A 21906-nucleotide genomic window follows, 5' to 3' on the forward strand; every position below is an offset into this window, starting at 1 on the left:
CACTACCCGCATGCGCTCTGGGTATTTGCTTATGCAATTTGAAAGGTTTTTCGATCTTTCAATCGGCTTTTGGGCTAGCAATTCAGAATGTTATAAGTATTCGATTGTCTTTGTCACACCAACACAAATTGGTCATATCATATTCTACTCCAAATTAATATCCCAAAGACCTGAAATAAGTAACTCCTAATATAAATTAAAGATACGATTTACGATATCCTTCCAAAGGGAGCCCACTGGGTTCTAACCCTAGTCTTTGAATCGCTGCCAAGCCTCGTTAGCCGAAGTGTTCGAAGTTCTTACACGTAATCCTACTCACACCAAAATACAAAGATTTTACACCTATTGATATAGTAGACAAAACTATGTATGCAAGGATACGATAAAAAACAATTCAAAGTATAAAAAAATCTCAAATCAACATAAACGAAATATAAATTATACTAAAACATAACAAAGAATTCGATACAACCCTAGTCCTAGAGATGAGAAAATTAGCTTCTCGTAGCCATGACAAAATAAAAGGAACAAAATAAGAAAGACATAAACTACAACCCTTGAAGATTGAAAAACTATAGCCTCCTTAGATGACGCCTTCTTCTCCCGCCTTAGACTTCAATGGCTACACTTCCCTTCTCCAGAATTTACTCTCTAATGTAGCCTAATTTTTGGACTTAACACAATTAAACAACCACATTAAATCCTATTACAAGAGGGGTATTTATAGTATTTCTAAAATGGTGTAGAGATGGTGGAGATCATGGGGGCATGGGGCTTACCCATGATGTGTAGATTTTGCCAAAAATAGCTTAGCAATCTTGGAGGTGAAGTATGTGCGTCCTTCTAGAAGGATTCTGCTCAAAATTCGCGTCAAATGTTGAGATTTAATCCAATCAAGACAATCCACGGATTGAACCCGTGGACTCGTGCGGCCTCTGGGGGGGGACCTGTATGTGGACTCGGCTGAAGCTGTACGGCTCCCGACTTAGTATATTTTTTGCATTTTTCACCATTTTGCATGTTGTGTACTTCGTGTGAGGTGTTGCATGCTCCATGTAATGTCTTATTTTGACGCCATATTCAGAATTTGCCTAAATACGATATTTTTGCTTCATTTTATCTTAAATACACTACTTTCTACAAAATCTGTCAAAATAACTTAAAAACACATTCATTTTTTTTTTTTTTTGGATCATTTTTCGTACTTAAAAGTAATAATTTTTACTATATAAATTGACGTGATCGTTTACATCAAATTCGCTAAAGAATAAATTGGGCAATAAATAAATTTCTACCGCTCTTACGATTGTAATTTTTGCTCTCAAATGATTGGTTTCCAAAATTTTGGGGGTCACAGAATCAAACATTTCATTTATCTCACTTTTCGGATTTTATTGAAAAATTGATTCGGTCCACTCTATTCTGGGCCAAATTATTGATTAAGTACTTGCTATTTTTGAAGAAAAAAATATAATTAGTCTGTTTCTCAACAAAATGATTATTGTTTTCTAAAAATAAAAAACATTAGTAGTACCCTCGACCCAAAGTCGTTGAACGTTTATTTAAGTTTTTTTCGCTTGAGATCTTTTTAGAGGCTCCTGATCTGCCAGATACAGACCGTTCTCACCAGCTGGTCGACCACACAATTCCCTCCATTTATAATAAAATCCGAATATCCATTTTATTTGTAAAGCACACATTGTATATAAATGGACACATCCATTTATTTTAAAAGGAGACAAAAAAACATTCATTTCTAGTTGTTTCTTTTTATGATTATACACGTAGGATTGCGTCACGCGCATTCACTCACTCCTTGCCATTTTCCCCTTTAAACCCACAAATTGCTTCATAATTTACTTCTCTCTCTCTTCTCTTTCATCCCAAAAAAGAAAAAAAACCAAAGCTTAGAGAAAAAACAATGGATGAAAGAGGAATGGAGAAGAAGTACATTACAACCGCCGAGCTCCGGCAACACAATACACCTTCAGACATCTGGATCTCTATCCAAGGAAAGGTGTACGATGTAACTGGTTGGCTCAAGGACCATCCCGGCGGCGACCTTCCGTTGCTCAACCTCGCCGGACAAGATGTGACCGATGCATTTGTTGCGTACCACCCACCCGTTGCATGGTCGTTTCTTGATAGGTTTTATGTGGCCCACTTGTCAGATTACAGGGTGTCAGAGATTTCTCGTGAGTACCGTCGGTTGGTAGCGGAGTTCTCGCAGAAAGGTTTGTTTAACAGGAAGGGACATGGCGCTTGTACTTCGCTGTTGGTAATGGTGGTATTGATGTCGATGATAGTTTATGGGGTGGTGTACATGGAGAGCCCGGTGGTGCATGCCGTGTGTGCCGTGCTTATGGCGGCGGCTTGGTGCCAATCAGGTTTCCTTGGCCATGATTCCGGGCATTATAATGTAATGATTGACGGGTGGCCAGGTCTCAACCGGGCAATGCAGGTACTTTCAATCTCATTTTTCAGATGTAGTTTTAGGCAATTTTCAGATGTAGTTGGTATTACTGTAGAAATTTTATAAATAAATAAAGGTTAGATTGAAATAAACATTTGAATTGGGGTTTCATTGATAAGGTTGTGAATTTTATTTGGTGATTTAAAATTTTGTAGATTTATTTTGCTATTATTAATTATTGGTGATTGTAACTTGGCTTCCCTTGATACATATGCCCCACCCTTGTCTTGTTTGCTTCTCTCAAAATGAGGTCTATATACAAAATTACAAATCATCAGATGTCTGTTATTGACAAAGTAGACCAGATCAAATTAATGGTCAAAATTTCAATTTGATCTTTTCAATTTTATAGTTTTATAGATTAATTTGTTCCAATATTAATATATAAATACAACATTATTTTTGTTGTTCTTCAAAACTGTCTAATTTAAAAACAACATTATGCACAGATTTTGGCAGGGAATTGTGTGACAGGAATCAGCATCGGGTGGTGGAAGCGGAACCACACGGTGCACCACATCGCATGCAACAGCCTGGACCACGACCCTGACCTTCAGCACATCCCAGTCTTTGCTGTCTCTGACAAGTTGTTCAAATCCCTGACCTCTGTCTATTACAAGCGCAAAATGGACTTTGACAACTTTGCTCGCTTCTTTGTCAGCTACCAGCACTGGACCTACTACCCCGTTATGATATTTGCACGATTCAATCTTTTTGCACAGTCCATTCTTCTCCTCATCTCTAATAACCGTGTGCCCGACAGGTAGGTCTTTAACTCTTTAGACCTAACAGTAAATGCAAAAGTGTTGTCTATTACAGACTACAGTACTGAAACCAGATCACTGCTGCAACAAATTTGAATACGCACGCATTGATTAATTTAACTATAACTATAAACTTTGGCAGGTGGCAAGAAATTCTAGGTGTGGCATTCTTCTGGGTTTGGTTTCCGTTGCTCGTCTCGTGTCTACCCAGCTGGACTGAGAGAATCGCATTTGTGGTTATCAGCTTTTCGGTCACAGGAACACAGCATGTGCAATTCACCCTGAACCACTTCTCCACGGAGGTTTACGTGGGACCACCCAAGGGGAACGACTGGTTCGAGAAACAGACGATGGGGACCATGAACATCAGCTGCTCACCATGGATGGACTGGTTCCATGGTGGTCTACAGTTCCAGGTGGAACACCACCTCTTCCCCAGGTTGCCCCGGTGCAACCTTAGGGCTATATCACCTCTTGTCAGAGAGTTGTGCAAGAAGCATCACTTACCGTACTCCAGCTTCTCGTTTTTTGAGGCCAACAAAAGGACGATCGCGACATTGCGCAAGGCGGCTTTCCAGGCCCGAGACCTGACGAACCCTGTGGTGAGGAATTTGGTGTGGGAGGCTGCCAATACACATGGTTAATTAGTTCGACGGGGTTCGTCTCTGAGACGAACAAAGTGATTGAATTTTTTTATAAGCAAATATTTTTCTTGGCTTGATTCCAACCATTGGTTTGTTTCCATGGCAATTACTACTGTTATTTGAAAAGGGGGAAAAAGCAAAGAGAAACACTACCAAAATTTTGCTGCTAGAGGATATTTTTTTGGCGGGCAAATATGTATAAACCTTGAATGATAAACTTTATCTATGCTTATCTCAGCCATTTATTTTTAAGATGAATGTCCAAACATGTGTGCTGTTTTCTAATTTCATCGGTACAGCTTAACATGATAGTATAATAGCAAGTGTTATCAACTTGACATTCAAAAATTTTCAAAAAGATTTACAATATTATGTTAATCATAGTCTGATAGTGCAAGTAACTGCACAAATTTCTCTATCCTACATGACTAGACCATAATATTATTAATATATGACAGAACATTACATTAGCATCAACAATCAAACCAACATCAATCTTTGAGCTACAAAGTAACCTCAAACCAACATCAATCTTTGAGCTACAAAGTAACCTGAGATAACCAGAGAGAAAACAGCTATAAACGAGCAACACAACACTTCAAAATCCCTTTGACAGATGACAATGAAATGAGATTCATTTGTTATCTGGATCGACTATTAACCTCTGATTTTCCTTATCTTATACCCTTTTTCTCTCATCTCTTACAATGTGCATACACATTAGACAACAAAACAGAATCAGCTGAGTCCCCGAGAGCACCGCACAGTGCTGGGAGCTGCTCAGCAGCCCTCTCCCCTATCTCCTCATTCTAGTAAAAACTAAACGCACCCAACAAGGCAGCCTGAGAATTTCCACCAGGCTGAATTGACTTACACTTACAAGATGGCCCACCGGCACCGTGCATGTATATTCACTCATTATTCGAAACAAAATACGATTTTGTCAATCATGCCAGAGTGAATTTAGGCAAATAAAATGGACAAAAATGATTTCCCCTTTAGTTTGATATCACCCCCTCCATGTCTCATTTTCTCAAGTAGGCTTTAGGAAACCTTGCATTTTCCAGTGGAATTCTTGCAAATACCTTCTTACAACTATGTATATCTCCTGATTTTTCATACATGTTAGCAAGTGCAGATCCCAGGAAAACATCACTGTGTACAGGGAGCTTGATAATCTTCGCATGAATACTTCTTCCCATTTCTAAAGAAGGGATACTTGCACAGGCAAAGACAACAGTTGAAAATGTCATATAATTAGGTCCCTGTCCCAATTCAAGCATTTTATAGAAAGACTGGAGAGCATTCACAAAGAGTTCATTTTGAGTGTATCCAGAGATAATGGCATTCCATGAGGCAACATTTCTTGTAGGCATTTTATCAAACAGTTTCTCTGCTTCTTTGATTTTCTGGTCGGAGCAGTAACCAGCCACCATGCAATTCCAACAAACAACACTCTTTATAGAAAGTGAGTCAAATACCTGACGACCATAGTCTGATTTTCCACACTTGCAATACATATCAATTGCAGAACTCCCAACAAAGACATTGTCATGAAGTCCAGATTTGAGTGCATGACAATGGACCCCACACCCGAGTGTGAAGTCACGAAGAGTAGCACATGAACTAAGAACACTGGAGAGACATGATAAATTGAGCATGACCTCATTAAGCAACATAGTTTTAAAGAGCCTCAGTGCTTCAACAGGATTGCCACTTTGGTCATACCGAGCAATCATAGTGCTCCAAGAGACCTCATTTCTCTCAGGCATTTGTTCAAACAGTTCTCGTGCATTTTCTAACTGTCCCATTCTGGTATATACATCTAGTGCAGCAGTCCATGAAATGACATCCCTCTCAGGCATTTCATCGAACACTCTCTTAGCTAAACTGAAGTCACCCATTCTGAGAAATAAAGTGATCAGTGAATTGCATACAGATACATTGTTTTCGAAATTTGTCTTGACAACTAACCCTAAAATGCTTTGGGCAAAATCAAATCTACCACTTTCAGTACATGCTTTAATGACACAGGTGAAGGTGACATTATTCGGTAAGAGCGCAGAAGCCACCAGCTCACAAAAAAAAACTAAAGCCTCTTTGTACAACTCATTAGAGACAAACCCACTAATAATAGCAGTTGAAGAACAAACTGTACGAAATGGGCAGGTGCGGTACAGCCTCATGGCCTCTCTGACACGACCACATTTCATAAGACCATCAACCATCGCAGTCCAAGAGATTGGACTCCTTTCTGGCATTTCATCAAACACCTTACATGCACCATCAATATCACCGCTCCTCACCAACTGTGAAATCATAAAATTGTGAGAAAAAGGGATGAAAACACTGTCACGCTTTGCAACCGATTCCTGGAAAAGGCGATCACGGTCGAGTGAGAGATTTAGAGAGGAATAAAAAGTGAGGAGTTTAGTGGAGACAGAGAAGTCAGAGAGGAGGCCTGAATGGATGACGTGGCCATGGAGAGAGCGGCCGAGTTGGGGGAGAGAAGAGGTGGTGCATTGCCGGAGAAGGGTAGCACAGATCTCGGCGTAGGATTTGAAGAGTATGGTAGTAGGAGAGATGAGGAGCAATGATCTTTTTCTGGTAAAGGAATGTATGAGAAACAAGAGATTGCTTGGTGGTTTCCCGATTACCGGTTCCATAGTATCACATTTCCGATTACCGGCGCCAAAGTATTATATTTTTGGCGGTTAGTTCATAGTTGTATGCAAAAAATATGATAAGGTTTCTGTAGCTAATGTTAGTTCATAGTTCATAGTTCATAGTGCCATGTATTAAAGGCCTCCACAAATCGATTATGGACCAAGAATTAATATACTGGGATTCAGATCCTTTTACGGGACCAACTCGAGATCAATTGCGCAAAGTCTATGATCCGGGAACGATTAGGCCCAACAAGCTCTGATAGGTGCTCAACTGCTCAAGTGACAATCTGGCAATAAATGCAAGCTCATTATTTTATTCAAAGAAAATAGTACATTCATGATTCATACATGTTTTATTTACTAATTAAACATACTTCACAATTTCCACATTTTACAGGCATACTTCACAGTCACACAGTATGCACATTAAAGTCATCCGCAAAAAAGACATCACATTTTACAGGCATACTTCACAGTCACACAGTATACACATTAAGTATTTTACAAAATTGTTGATCCAACGGTAGCTTAACAAAACAGTAAAATCAGTAGCCACCGTTGGATCAACAATTTTGTAAAATACCTAATAAATAGCAAAAAAATTCAGAAAAATATAAAATTTGGTCTCCAAGCACATATTAATATGGAGAACAAGATGAACGGTTCAGATCGACCGTTTGGATTTTGAAAAATCAAATTTGGACCGTAAGCACTTCGGTCCATATGCAACCGAATGCATATTAGCCACTCTCCAAATTAACTACCAATTGGTTCTACATTAAATTGAAATGTAAATTAGGTGAGTAATATTTATTGAAAATTAATGTGACTTTGTTTAAGTAGCAGTACAGTACCTTTCCGGTGAGTTTGGTGCCAGTGTCCTGATCATAGTTATTACATATTTTAAGTAAAATGTAGTATTTATAGACAATAAATGTTAAATGTACCGAATAAAGATATCCAATACAATAATTTTACAATATAAAAAATCATTACATAGCATTACAAAATATTCAAGAGATCACTGTCGACCTCTACGCCTCTCAGCGTCGCCTTGGCACGTGCGCTTGTGCCAACTAGTATGAGAGAGGTGCGAAGGAGGCGACGGGTAGCATGGAGAGGAGAGAGGAAAGGCAGAGAAAGAGATGGAAGACGGAGGGTGGCGACGGGTAGCACGGAGAGAGAACAAACCTTTGGAGAAAGAGATGGGAGACGGAATGAAAAATAAAAATTGCACGCTTCGTCTGAGTTCTGTCGATCGGGAATGAAAAAATTCCGTAATTTTTTTGGCTATCGCAATAACCACAAATATGGTAATTGGAATAGCCAGGAATTCCTAATTACCGTCGCTATTCCGTAATTCTTAACTCATGTAACGTCCCTCTCTCTCTCTTAGCGACCCACTGTTTGTCGTTGCTGTGTCATACCAGTATGGCAGGTGACACCGGTTGTCTTAGCGGGCCTCTTTTATGAAAAACTTTCAATGAATTTGTTTTCTTATTCAACAAATAAAATTCGTTTTTTTGTGAAATTCATCACCAGGTTAGGGTTTTCATAATGATTTTTCTTTGTTTCCAATTCTTTTATTCTTATTATTAGGTATGACATACATATTACAATTATCTGTAATTTGTGATCTAATGCCAAATTCAAATTATTTTAGAAGTATTAAAACATCCTATCATATGAAAGATAAGTATAGAAGTTTCTATTATTTAGGATTTAGTAACAGGTTGAGGTCTAATATTCAATTGTTCTTATGCGCATCAAGTTTGGGGTTATATCCAGCGAAGGTGGGGAAAACAGATTCTGGTACGGAGACCGGTACCAAACTTGCTAAGGAGTAACTCAGATATTCAAGTATGGAATGACTCCTGGATGGAGGGAAGATGCAAATAATTTCTCTAAGGTGTGGATGCATGTGTCGAATGCTAATGGGCTAGCGGGTTTTAATTATAGGAAGTAGTAGTAGCTGTTATTTACTATGGTTTTTAATTTCTGTAAAATGTAAACTTGGCAGCTTCTGTCCGGTTCTTAAAAAAAAAAAAAGAAGAAGAAGAAGAAGGTGAAATCAACATAATATGTGCGAGTGTTCAGTCGATGACAGATTCGGTGGTGAAAAATAATTGTGACTATTCCATATGCTGCCTCAGACTTATTTGGTATGTATGTGACTATTAATTCCTTGTGAATAGAAATTGCTAAATGCAATCAGGATTTTGAGTAATCGAGCAATCAACCAACTGAACTGTGGACCATTTGTCCTTGTGAATATGCGTACAAATATATTTATATCTTTTCCTAGATTGCTCAAAACCTTCCATTGCAGTTATCAGCCCCAATGTTATCAGAACCGGACCGGACATCAACTCGGAAAAGTTTCGGGTCAACGATTTACTGGTCGGACCGGTGGATCAACCGGTTCAATTGCTGGTTTATTTAAACATTCACATAGATATGAGATATGAGAATTGTTATACAACGTATATTCAAATAATATAATACAAGACTAAATTATAATATATATGTGTGTATATATATATATATTTCAAACTTAATATTTAAATAATATAAAATACTAGTTTTTATTAGAGATGACTGAATATATTTTTTTTAAGGCGGAATAATTTAGCAAACCAAAAGTTTCATTTTTATTTGAATAGTACTAGGAATTTTATTTTGTAATAGCAATAAATTATATCCTAATGAAAATGAAAAAGGACTTCAATAAAAAAAATAACGACAATTAAAATACATAATATAATAATAACAACTGTTAGGTTTCAAAAAAATATATACACACAAAATTTTATACGCATGATTGATACTTAAGAATATGTAAAATTTAAGGTTTCATGTGTAAATTTCATAAAAATAAATAAAATATGTGAAATGAATAAAGTTTAAACCTAGGCCACAGACTTGTGTACAGTACAGGCCTACTAGTCCTTTTTTTAGAAGAATACAGGTCTACTAGTCCTTTCATTTGATACTATGTCGCATTTAATGCATGACAGTGTAAAAGATTGAACTTTGAACCGTTTAAAGCGTTTTTTTCTTTAAAACCGAGTAGCTGGTTTTTGAAAAACCGGTCTATTAAACCAGATTTTATTGGTTCAACAGCATAATCGGTCTTTAAAATGAACCAAACTGGAAAGGCATCCGGGTCTGGTTTTTTTTGGTTAAACCGCCGGTCCGGTCCGGTTCTGATAACACTGATCAGCCCCACTTCTGATTGTTGACCATAAATGCACACTAACACAAGAAAACAATACTTTGCATTTTCATGTCTCCTTATCTTAAAGCATATATGTCTACTTTCCTTTTCAATTATTTTGTAGGGTACACATATCGCTTATGACTCGTCAGAGCCACAAGTTATGACTTTGAAGGAGTTTCTTTTAGTAATTGAAGAACTCGAGTACTGGGCTTTGAAATTGTTACTTGGGAGACACTTCCGCATCTAAATTCATTATAAGAGGATGCATAGCCTCATAATATTTGTACTGTTTACTCTTGAATTAATGTATTAGGTACATATTGGAAGACTTGGAATGCTCAATTTATGCCTTAAGATAGAGTTTGCAATTTGTTCAAATAATCAACAAAGAAGTATTAGAGGATATTAATTACTAGTCGTACTGCATGCTATGCTGGTGTCAGTAATACTATTGCTGAAGATTTATATGAAATTTCAAGTTTGGGTAGATAATTAACCAGAAGGATATGATTTGTAAATTATTCAATTAGTTCGCATATGAATTTCTTTGATTATTTGATGTAATTAGAATTTCTTTTTCATTTTTCTTGAAGCTTTATGAAAATGTGTATATAATGTAAACAAGTCATGTCGTGCCGTGTCGTGACCAAAATGTCAAGGGGTGGTCACGGCACGCGACTCACGTCGTGATTATTCGAGTGCCGTGTCCAAACATAACTGGTCATGTTTCTCACGTTTAACTATTTTTCATAATTTAAGTTAGTTTATTCATGATTCACCATTTGATTAAGACCTAACGGTCCTAATTATATGTGACTCGCGTGATTACGTGCCGTGCCATGATTAAAATGTTAAGGGGTGATCACGACATGCGACACGTGAGTCACGATACGAAACAGTAACACGTACCGTGCCGTTCCGTAACGGAGCCGGCTCCGTCGTACCATTTTTTCCACACTAGGTATATATAGGTTTATATTGTCAAATTCATATACAAACTTGAAAAGTTAACCGGGTTAGGATCTACTATCAAATAGTACCGCACCTAATTATGTGAATTCAAGCGTCGGCAGCTCTTTGTTGGAACTTGGAATTAAGTGATAAATGTGCATAGATACAAAACAGTGACCTGGATGATAAATAATACCAACCAAACAGCGTACCTTGATGATAAATAATACCAACCAAACTGTCGACCTTGATGATAAATAATACCATGTGATAGGTAAATAATTCATCTAAATATACTGTAGATTACCTGGCGATGTTTCTTTGCATGATGCATGATGACGTGGCGATGTTAGCAGGCAGTGTTAGAATATTCAGTTATTCTATTAAAGTTAGAATATTCAGTTATTCTATTTCTAGAATCTATTTATGGAATCCTATTTTGAGTAACCTATTTATTAAACATATCCATTTATATATGTATATATATTTTTGGGGAATGGTTACATGAATTATAATTGGATATCTATTTATGGATTAATGGTTACATGAATTATAATTGGATATCTATTTATGGATTAACTGCCCACTCATCCCCACTCATATCGTTGATGGATAGAATGAGTGTAGGGTATAAATTAGAGTCCTGACTGATCCTCTCTCTACATATTCTCACATACAACAATTAAAAAGATTTTGCTCTCCATTAGCAAAAGTGAAACAGAGCGAGAGAGAGAAATCGACCCGGCGCAACCTCGAAGGATCTAGGGTTTGCGATCATCGTTGAAGTACTTGCTTGTTGACCACCATGAATGCTAGAGGTACGCTTATGTATTATGTTTTAATTTAATTATAGTATTTAATGTAATATCATGTTGTTTCAAGTTCTTGGGATCTTTAATGGTCTTTTGCTCTTATGATGCATTTTCTAATGCATAATTAAAGATGATCAAAGTGCTTATGTTCATGTAGTAATTCTACTTACATGTGGTATCAGAGCCTTGCTTGGAAACTTCATAATATTCATTAAATTTCTATAATTAAACTATTATAGATTAATCTATAAAATTAGAACTTGTAAAATTGATAATCCCCAATTGAATTGCAAGTTTATGGGGAAGTTAGGGTTAGACTTGAAAGAATAATTTGAATGATTATTTTATGTGATATGATATTTAATCATCATATAGATATTGAATTGAATTGCGTGTTAATTCATAAGACATTAAGGATACTCCCAAAGGTAGGTCTGCCGCTCTTATGATTAAACACATTAAAAGTGCAAGCAACTTTCGTTATTATGTAAAATTGTGTATGCCCAAAGGTAGCACAATAGAACACCAACGAAATTGCTAATTAAAGTGCTTCAATAATGTAGTTTTATTTATTTTTTCTTTTCTTTTATTGCTATCGTATTAAATCATGAGACATTAAGTATACTCCCAAAGGTAGATACGTCGTTCTTATGATTTATACATTAAAGTTGCAAGTAATTTACGTTATTGTCAATTGTGTATATCCAAAGGTGGCACGATGAGACACCAATAAAATTACTAATTAAAGTGTTATATAATATATATTAGATATATTATATTATTAGGTTGTAGATCTTAATTTATTAGGATCTAGTGTTATATAATATATATTAGATATATTATATTATTAGGTTGTAGATCTTAATTTGTTAGGACCTAGTGTTATATAATATATATTAGATATATTATATTATTAGGTTGTAGATCTTAATTAGCCCCAAAGGGTGATTAGGGTTTATCTTACGCCACTGCTCCTAAATCTGAATTAATATCTGAATTAAGGTTAAATTAGAAGATTCAAAGCATTAACGTACATCTTCTAATATCTCTTCCTAATTATACTTACATTAAAGCCTTCTTACCTCTTAAAGTGTTCTTTCTTTACTATCTCCCTAATAAAAGTTAAAATAAGTATAATTACTTAAAGATTAACTAATAATAAACAAAAGAATTTTCTTAACTAAAAAAAAAAAAACCTTAGTAAGAGCTGTTGTACTAACTTAAGAATGAAGCAATGTCTAGGAAAGTCGGAACTCGTAGCAGAGCCAAGTGCTCCCTGACTTTCCTGGTTGTGATTTCAAGACTTAGACAACTGGCCGAACGGGTTATGAAGATAAATAAAAGGATATTAAAAGTTTCACGTAAGGATTTTCTTTAGTTTCTTGTCATATTGTCGAGTTTGATCTTAAAGGTAGATGCAAAGAAGCTTGATCCTAAAGAATTAGAGTAATTATTTTACAAAATAAGATGAAAATATCTATTTTATAATTACCACTTGAAATCTAATTATTATTCATAATTTTTCTAAATAAAGGTTTCACTCCTGCCGGTGCCGGATTCGCATCAATGGTTCAGTCAGTTGTGATCTTTAATGGACTCAACTTTACAGAATGGGATGAACAAGTGCAGTTTGCACTTGGCTCAATGGATCTTGAGGATGCCATCCTAACCAAAAAGCCCGCTGCTCTTACTAACTCTAGCAGCGCTGAAGAAAAGGCTCTAATGGCTGGTTGGGAGAAACAAAACAGAATGGCATTGATGTTTCTTAAGATGACTGTGGCAACTAATGTCAAAATTTCGCTTCCGACTACTGAAAGTGCCAATGACTTTTTAGAAAGTGTTAAAGCACAATCTCAAAGTGCTGATAAGAGTGTTGCAATTACGCTAATGTCAAAACTGACCACCATGAAATATGATGGCAGTCTTACTATGCACCAGCACATACTTGAGATGACATCCTTAGCCTCAAAACTCAAGGGTGTCGGGATGACCGTGGAGGAACCATTTTTGGTTCAGTTTATAATCAATTCTTTGCCTTTTGATCAGTATGGACCATTCCAAATGAACTACAACACACTTAAAGATAAGTGGACAGTTCATGAATTGTCTGGAATGTTGATCCAAGAGGAGCAAAGAATCAAAGATAACAAGCCTCCCGCGGTCCACCTTGTGAACCATAATGGCGCTAGCACAAGCAACATCAAGAAATCAGGTGGTGGAAAAGGAAAGAAAAAGGGTTCTCCAACCCAGAAAGATTCTAAAGGAACATTCAAAAAGACAAGCAAGGAAAGGTGCAACTTTTGCAAGAAAGTTGGGCATTTCCAGAAAGATTGCATGAAGCGTCGCAAATGGTTCGAAAAGAAAGGTATGAATAGTGCCTTAGTATGTTTTGAATCTCATTTTATTGATGTTCCTAATAACACCTGGTGGTTTGATTCTGGTTCTAGCACTCACATTTCTAATAACATGCAGGGATTCCTTTCAATCCAGACCACAAGTCTAAATGAGAGATCAGTGATGACCGGAAGTAAAGAAAGAGTACCAGTTGTGGGAGTTGGAACGTATCGACTCATTACTGACACCGGCTGTACTTTAGATTTACTTCATACACTTTATGTACCTACTTTTAGTAGGAATTTAATCTCTGTATCTAAACTTGATAATTTAGGTTATGAAGTTAACTTTGGTTCAAATTGTTGTTATGTATGTAAAAACAATTGTGTGATTGGTAATGGAATTTTAGTTGATGGATTTTACAAGCTTTGTCTTGATAATGTTTTTGTCCAATCTCTATGTACTGTGAATTTTAATGTAGGAATTAAACGAGCTAACATAAATGATAATTCGGCTTACTTGTGGCATAAAAGACTTGGTCATATATCCAAAGACCGAATCCAACGTCTTGTAAAGAACGAGGTTCTTCCGAACTTAGACTTTACAAATTTTGGAACATGCATTGATTGTATTAAAGGGAAACAAACCAAACAATCAAAGAAAGGCGCCACAAGAAGTTCACAATTATTAGAAATTATCCATACTGATATCTGTGGTCCGTATGACGTCCCCTCCTTTAGTAAAGAAAAATACTTCATCACCTTTATCGATGATTACTCACGTTACAGATTCATTTACCTTTTGCATGAAAAATCTCAATCAGTTGACGCTCTCGAAATTTTCGTCACTGAGGTTGAAAGGCAATTGGAACGAAAAGTGAAGATTATTAGATCTGACCGGGGTGGTGAGTATTATGGAAAGTATGACGAATCGGGTCAAAATCCTGGTCCATTCGCTAAATTTTTAGAAAAGCAAGGCATTGTTGCGCAATACACAATGCCAGGCACACCACAACAAAATGGTGTCGCCGAACGTAGGAATCGTACTTTAATTGAAATGGTTAGAAGCATGTTAAGTCATGCTAATGTACCTAAGTATTTGTGGATGTACGCTTTAAAGACAGCCATGTATTTGTTGAATAGAGTTCCTAGTAAGTCCGTTGAAACTACTCCTTTTGAGTTATGGACGGGAAGGAAACCGAGTTTAAGGCATTTACACGTTTGGGGCTGTCCAGCGTAAGTAAGAATTTACAATCCACATGAAAAGAAATTGGATTTCCGAACCATCAGTGGTTATTTTATTGGTTATCCAGAAAAATTAAAAGGGTACTGTTTTTATTGTCCTAACCATAGTACGAGAATTGTAGAATCCGGAAATGCTAAATTCATCGAAAATGATGAAAACAGTGGGAGTTCAAGTCAACCAAGTGTTGACATTCAGGAAGTCACGCGACAAGACATTGTACCTATTATTGTACAAATGCCCATGATTTCGAAAAGAGCTGTTCCAAATGTTGCTCCGCAACTTAATGTCAATTTGGAACAACAAACTGAGAATGAGGAAATTCCCATAAATGATGTCATTAACGAAGAGATAGTACAACCCCAACCTATTGAATTGAGACGCTCCGCACGTGAGCGTAAACAAAATCAAATAGATGATTATGTGTACTTCAATGAATTAGAAATTGATTCAAGTATTGACGACCCTGTTTCCTACACTAAAGCCATACAAAGTGAAGACTCAGAACATTGGGTAAATGCTATGAAAGAAGAGATAAAATCAATGGATAAAAATCAAGTTTGGGATCTCGTTGATTTGCCTCACGGTTCCAAGAAAGTTGGATGTAAATGGATCTTCAAGATCAAACGTGATTCTAAAGGCAAAATCGAACGATATAAAGCAAGACTTGTTGCCAAAGGTTTTACTCAGAAAGATGGCATTGACTACAATGAAACTTTTTCGCCCGTCTCGAAAAAGGATTCTCTCATAATAGTCTTAGCTTTGGTAGCTCATTATGACTTATAGCTACATCAAATGGATGTCAAGACAGCTTTTCTAAATGGCGAGTTAGAGGAAGAAGTGTACATGGATCAGCCTGAGGGCTTTTCAATTGGGGGGAAGGAACACAAGGTTTGCAAATTGAAAAGGTCACTATATGGGCTAAAACAAGCCTCACGACAATGGTATCTTAAGTTCAACGATGTTATTACGTCTTTTGGTTTTAAAAAAAACATCGTTGACCGTTGTATATATACCAAAGTCAGTGGAAGTAAGATAATGTTTCTAGTCTTATATGTTGACGATATTTTGTTGGCCACTAATGATCTTGGTATGTTACATCAAACCAAGAAATTTCTCTCAAAGAATTTTGAAATGAAAGATATGGGCGAGACAAACTATGTGATCGGAATTGAAATATTCCGCGATAGATCACAAGGATTGTTAGGTTTGTCTCAGAAAGCATATATAAATAAAATTCTTGAGAGATACAATATGGATAAATGCTCAAGTGGGTCAGTGCCAATTCAGAAAGAGGACAAGTTTGGATTGTTTCAATGTCCTAAGAACGAATTGGAGAAATCAGAAATGAAAAACATCCCTTACGCGTCTGTGGTTGGTAGCCTAATGTATGCCCAGACATGTACAAGACCAGACATAAGCTTTGCCGTAAGCATACTTGGCAGATTTCAAAGCAACCCAGGGATGAAACATTGGAAAGAGGCGAAAAAGATACTCCGCTATCTTCAAGGAACGAAGAATCTTATGTTAACCTACAGGAAGACCGATTGCTTAGAAACAATCGGATACTCAGATTCAGATTATGCCGGATGCATTGACACACGCAAGTCCACAGGTGGCTTTGTGTATCTATTAGCAGGAGGAGCAGTCTCATGGAAAAGTGCGAAGCAGACTATTATCGCTGCATCCACTATGGAAGTCGAATTCGTGGCTTGCTTTGAGGCCACGATACAAGGATTATGGCTGCGGAATTTTATTTCAGGGCTTGGGTATGTTGACAGTATTGCCAAGCCGCTGAAAATTTATTGTGACAACGCTGCAGCAGTCTTCTTCAGTAAGAACGACCGGTACTCTAAAGGTGCAAAGCACATGGAAATAAAGTACCTGGCTGTGAAAGAAGAAGTGCAGAAGCGAACAATTACGATTTAACATATAAGCACCGACAAAATGATAGCTGATCCCTTAACCAAAGGATTAGCGCCCAAGACATTTATGGAGCATGTCGTAAATATGGGTTTAGTTGAGTGTGCATGATTTTGTTATTTGTAAAACTTTGAATTAATATTATTAAAGAGTTCATTGTTTGTTTGTTTCTATTTGATTGTTATTTGCTTATGTTGGTATACCTTATTGTTATATTTAAATAATAATCAGTTCTTTGCAAGAACAATTAAATGGATCATTATGTTAAAGCCCTTATGGTTTATATTAATTGAGATTAATATTGTGGTACATGGAAGGGAATGAGTCGATATACTGACTCACAACCGCCATGACTCATTTTGATTTTGATTAAGGATAAACATTATGTCATACCGAAATTATGGAATATATTGCATATATATTATCACTAGTCTTAAAGTTCATATATGTTATTAAAGTTATATTCATTACGAATTACTGAATAAGTGGGAGAATGTTAGAATATTCAGTTATTCTATTAAAGTTAGAATATTCAGTTATTCTATTTCTAGAATCTATTTATGGAATCCTATTTTGAGTAACCTATTTATTAAACATATCCATTTATATATGTATATATATTTTTGGGGAATGGTTACATGAATTATAATTGGATATCTATTTATGGATTAACCGCCCACTCATCCCCACTCATATCGTTGATGGATAGAATGAGTGTAGGGTATAAATTAGAGTCCTGGCTGATCCTCTCTCTACATATTCTCACATACAACCATTAAAAGGATTTTGCTCTCCATTAGCAAAAGTGAAACAGAGCGAGAGAGAGGAATCGACCCGGCGCAACCTCGAAGGATCTAGGGTTTGCGATCATCGTTGAAGTACTTGCTTGTTGACCACCATGAATGCTAGAGGTACGCTTATGTATTATGTTTTAATTTAATTATAGTATTTAATGTAATATCATGTTGTTTCAAGTTCTTGGGATCTTTAATGGTCTTTTGCTCTTATGATGCATTTTTTAATGCATAATTAAAGATGATCAAAGTGCTTATGTTCATGTAGTAATTCTACTTACATGCAGATCCAACCGTTCATTTAAGAACGAACGGTTATCCACGCAGTCCCCTATACAAGTAAAGTAAGAGATCTGAATAGATTCGTGATACCCAAAAGTAACACAAATTCGTCCGAGCAGAAATTATGGGTTACCGCCTTACCGGGATCAAAATTCTGAATAGATGGGTTACCCAGAATTGTTGGTTATCGTCCGATCTGAAATAGACGTTTTGAATTACATTCGAGCTGTCCGATCAATGTCATATAACTGGAGAGGATTTGGTAATATTTTATGCAAATCAAAGCCGCTTCGAATCAATGTCATATAACTGGAGAAGATTTGCTTAAATTGAAGCTAGACTGAATACGATCTTAGAGCATCTATATCTCTGAAACTATTAGAGTTTCTAATCTAACGTGGCAGTTTCTAATTCAGTTTCAGAGATGTGGGAGAGTTTCTTATTTAGAAACTATGCATGAAAGTTTCTTATTAAGAAACTGTTTATAAACTCTATGTTGGTCAAATGATTGGCTCAAATTGTTTATCCTTTCTAATTTGTTGCTGACGTGGCTTAATAGAAACTCTTAAATGAGTTTCAGGGATGTGAGAGTTAGAAATTTTAAAGATCATAATTTCTAAAAAGTAGTTAACAGTTATTTAGAAATCATGTTGAGTTTTAGGGATGTAGATGCTCTTAAAGACACGCCTTGGATTTAGTCCACAAGCTCCTGCAGTCCTGCTATTGAGAAAGCGAGTCGTAATTAGTTTATTAAGAAGCTCAAGGGTTGTGACGGCTGTAGAGCGCCTTTTCTGGTGGCCTATAAGTAAAAATATGAGCTCGCGAGCCAGTTCATGAGCTCGTGAGCTGAGCCGAGTCGAACCAATTGTTTAAATGAGCCGAATCGAGTCGAACTTTTTTCTTTCAAAAGCGAGCCGAGTTAGAGCCGAATCATTTTGTTTCTCTCATTGAGCCGAGCCGAATTTGAGCCGAACCTTAATCATTAGCAGCTCTAGTAAGAATATAGTAATTAGAGTTAGTAGATGAGAACAAAGAGAGAAACTAGTGATTTTCAAAGTAATATAAGTAGTAATGTTCTGGAGAGTTCCTTCTTTTGCTATTTCAACCATCACCAGAAATAGTATAATTGTGTTGTTCTCGAACTGTTCGAATTAACAAGTGTGTATTTAGATTGACTAGACTTCCTCCGATGTCCCAATATTATATTCGATTATAACTAACAAATTTTATATTGTCACGTTATCTTTACTCAATATGTAATTTGTGTAGCTTTACACAATATGTAATATGTAATTAATTTGTTGAATTTTTCAATTTATAATTAGTATACACTGTATATATGTAAAAGCTTGTAAAGATTTTCTATTATCAGGTATTTTTGTGTGGGTATATAATTAAGAGTAAGGCTTAGGTGTTATGGATAGCATAAGGTCTTTCATGTTACGATCTCAAAAATCTATCGTATAAACTTCAAACTCCGATCTAAGTAGTTCAGTAAATTGATTATGTAATTAACTTGTAGAATATCAATTTTTACTATTTTTGGATTTTTTTTTATTTTGTATGATTTATGCAAAATGACAAAAAAATGATCTAAAATATTGACAATTTTCTTTTATTTTTAAGTCAATATTTGTCATTTTTCATAAATCATAAAAAATAGTAAAAATTTGTATTCTACAAATTCATTATATAACCAATTTACTGAGCTACTTAGATTGAAGTTTGAAGTTTACACAATAAGTTTTTGAGTCCGTAGCAAGAATGATGTTATGCTATGTATAGCACCTAAATCTTACTCTTAAATTTACTATGTTTATTTTAACCATATATTTCATCATATATGGTTAGTAAAATAAGTAAAACAATGGAGGAATCAAAATATGAGTTATTTTTTTGTACTAAAAATTTCTTGCTCAGACCAGCTAGGGGTGTCCATGGCTACGGTACAGGTCGGGTGGAGACATTTTCATACCCATACCCATTAAAATTGACCTTACCCATACCCTATCCATACCCATTAAAAATTGATCTTATCCTACCCTACCCTTATCCGTTAATATTATCGGGTAACGAAACGGTAGCAGGTGAATAACGGATGATACTAATATAATAATTAGTTTTATTATATTTTACAAATTAAACATCAAAAACTCATTCATTTTAACACATATATAATTGCATTTCTAATAAAAAATAAAATAAATGTGCAATCAATTCCAACTAAATTATTTTTATAAAGAATAAAAATTCAAAAACACGAATATACATTTAAGTGGGTTGAAAATTGAATTGAATATATATTTGGATTTTATAATTACCCTATAGGGTAACGGGTATGAAATAGTAATTACCCATACCCTTGTCCATTTATTTAACGAAAAAATATTCTTACCCATACCCATACCCAATAAGCTAACAAAAAAAAGAACTTACCCATATCCGCCTTATCGAATACTATACGGGTCGGGTAAACGGCTAAAAAGGTACCATTGACACCCCTATGACCAGCGGTAAAAAAACAGCCTCTTTATGGAAATGAAATCCTCACGAATTGGGCAGGAGTATTACTAGGATGAGTGACCTCCTGGGAAGTCCCTGTGTTACTGATTCCGGTTGAATTTTATTTCTAACCCACCCCAACTTGTTTAGGAATAAAAATTTTGAAGAAGACGAAGAAAAAGAAGATTAGGGAAGAATTTAACGGGTACAGAACCCAATATAATCCAATAAGGAAACAACATCCACCCCGGACCCATGTCATCAACTATAAAAGAACACTGAACCGTAATAGTTTCACAATCAACCTAATACAATAATTTGGAGCAGAAGTATATATATATGACTTCTAGCTAGCTTCATATATCCCAAAAAATTAAGCACTGTCAACATGGCCTCCCCTACATATCTACTGTTAATCTCTCTCTCTTTTACGGTCTTCGCCGTTACTACCATGGCAACCTTGCGCGCAATAGAGGAGCATATGACCCATCTCCATTTCTATATGCATGATGATTACATAGGCTACGCGGGCTCGAAACCAACCGCTATACGTATCATAACAATGCCCAAAAGGTCGCCCAATGATACATCACCACGTACATTCGGCGACATGGTCGCGTTAAACAACATTCTGACTGTGGGGCCCAGCCACGAATCCGAACAGGTCGGCCGGGCACAGGGATTTGCAGTGCGGGTGGCGGAAGGTGGTTCTGTTAGTGACTTGAGTTTACATCTCGTGTTTGAGCAAGGGCCCTATGAGGGGAGTTCGCTAACTGTTCATGGGAGAATACCGATGGACCAACCGGTACGAGAGTCAGTGGTGATCGGTGGTACCGGCCATTTCAGGTTTGCCAAGGGTTATATGTTGTCCCGGAACTATGAATACAATCTTGCCACTGGTGGGGTAGTGGAAATTGATGTCTATGTGATGTGATACATTATTGGAGTAGTATATTTAATTTCAACTAGTTATATATATTTTAAATTACTTGGTAGTTACCAAGTTAAAAAAAATAAATATGTTTACTGCTATATCATATATCGTCTCTCAAATCTAAACAACAGTGAAAGAAAAAAAACACACACAATAAGTATCAACAATATGCCGTAAAAATTCAACAATTAAATCTTTATACAATAATGGAACAATATTCGCGATGAATATTGTTGGTATACCCTCACGAATACTACCGTCGCTAATAGAAAAAATGTACGCCTTTTTAAATAAGCAAATACTTTTTTAGATGTATATCTATTTCTGTCGGTGTACCCTCGTAAATAGTCACTTTTTATCAT

The 21906-nt window shown here is 36.1% G+C and overlaps 2 protein-coding genes and 1 pseudogene across 2 annotated transcripts; 2 read left to right on the forward strand and 1 right to left on the reverse strand.

Annotated features, from left to right (window-relative positions):
• Nucleotides 1–1814: 1814 nt before the first annotated feature.
• Nucleotides 1815–4050, forward strand: LOC144562828 (delta(8)-fatty-acid desaturase-like). Its single transcript, XM_078312125.1, has 3 exons — nt 1815–2461; nt 2923–3236; nt 3380–4050. Exons 1-3 carry the CDS (start codon nt 1922–1924, stop codon nt 3879–3881), a joined length of 1356 nt encoding a protein of 451 aa, XP_078168251.1. The 5' UTR covers nt 1815–1921; the 3' UTR covers nt 3882–4050.
• A 51-nt stretch (nt 4051–4101) lies between these two features.
• On the reverse strand, nt 4102–6641 carry LOC144562827 (pentatricopeptide repeat-containing protein At1g08070, chloroplastic-like). Its single transcript, XM_078312124.1, has 2 exons — nt 4433–6641; nt 4102–4396 (listed from the first exon to the last, which is right to left on the reverse strand). Exon 1 carries the CDS (start codon nt 6545–6547, stop codon nt 4907–4909), a length of 1641 nt encoding a protein of 546 aa, XP_078168250.1. The 5' UTR covers nt 6548–6641; the 3' UTR covers nt 4102–4396; nt 4433–4906.
• A 14420-nt stretch (nt 6642–21061) lies between these two features.
• Nucleotides 21062–21544, forward strand: LOC144563646 (dirigent protein 21 pseudogene; annotated as a pseudogene).
• The last annotated feature ends 362 nt before the right edge of the window (nt 21545–21906 follow it).

Source organism: Carex rostrata, chromosome 12 (genome assembly GCF_964058835.1).
Source record: "Carex rostrata chromosome 12, lpCarRost1.2, whole genome shotgun sequence".
NCBI classification, from domain to species: Eukaryota; Viridiplantae; Streptophyta; class Magnoliopsida; order Poales; family Cyperaceae; genus Carex; species Carex rostrata.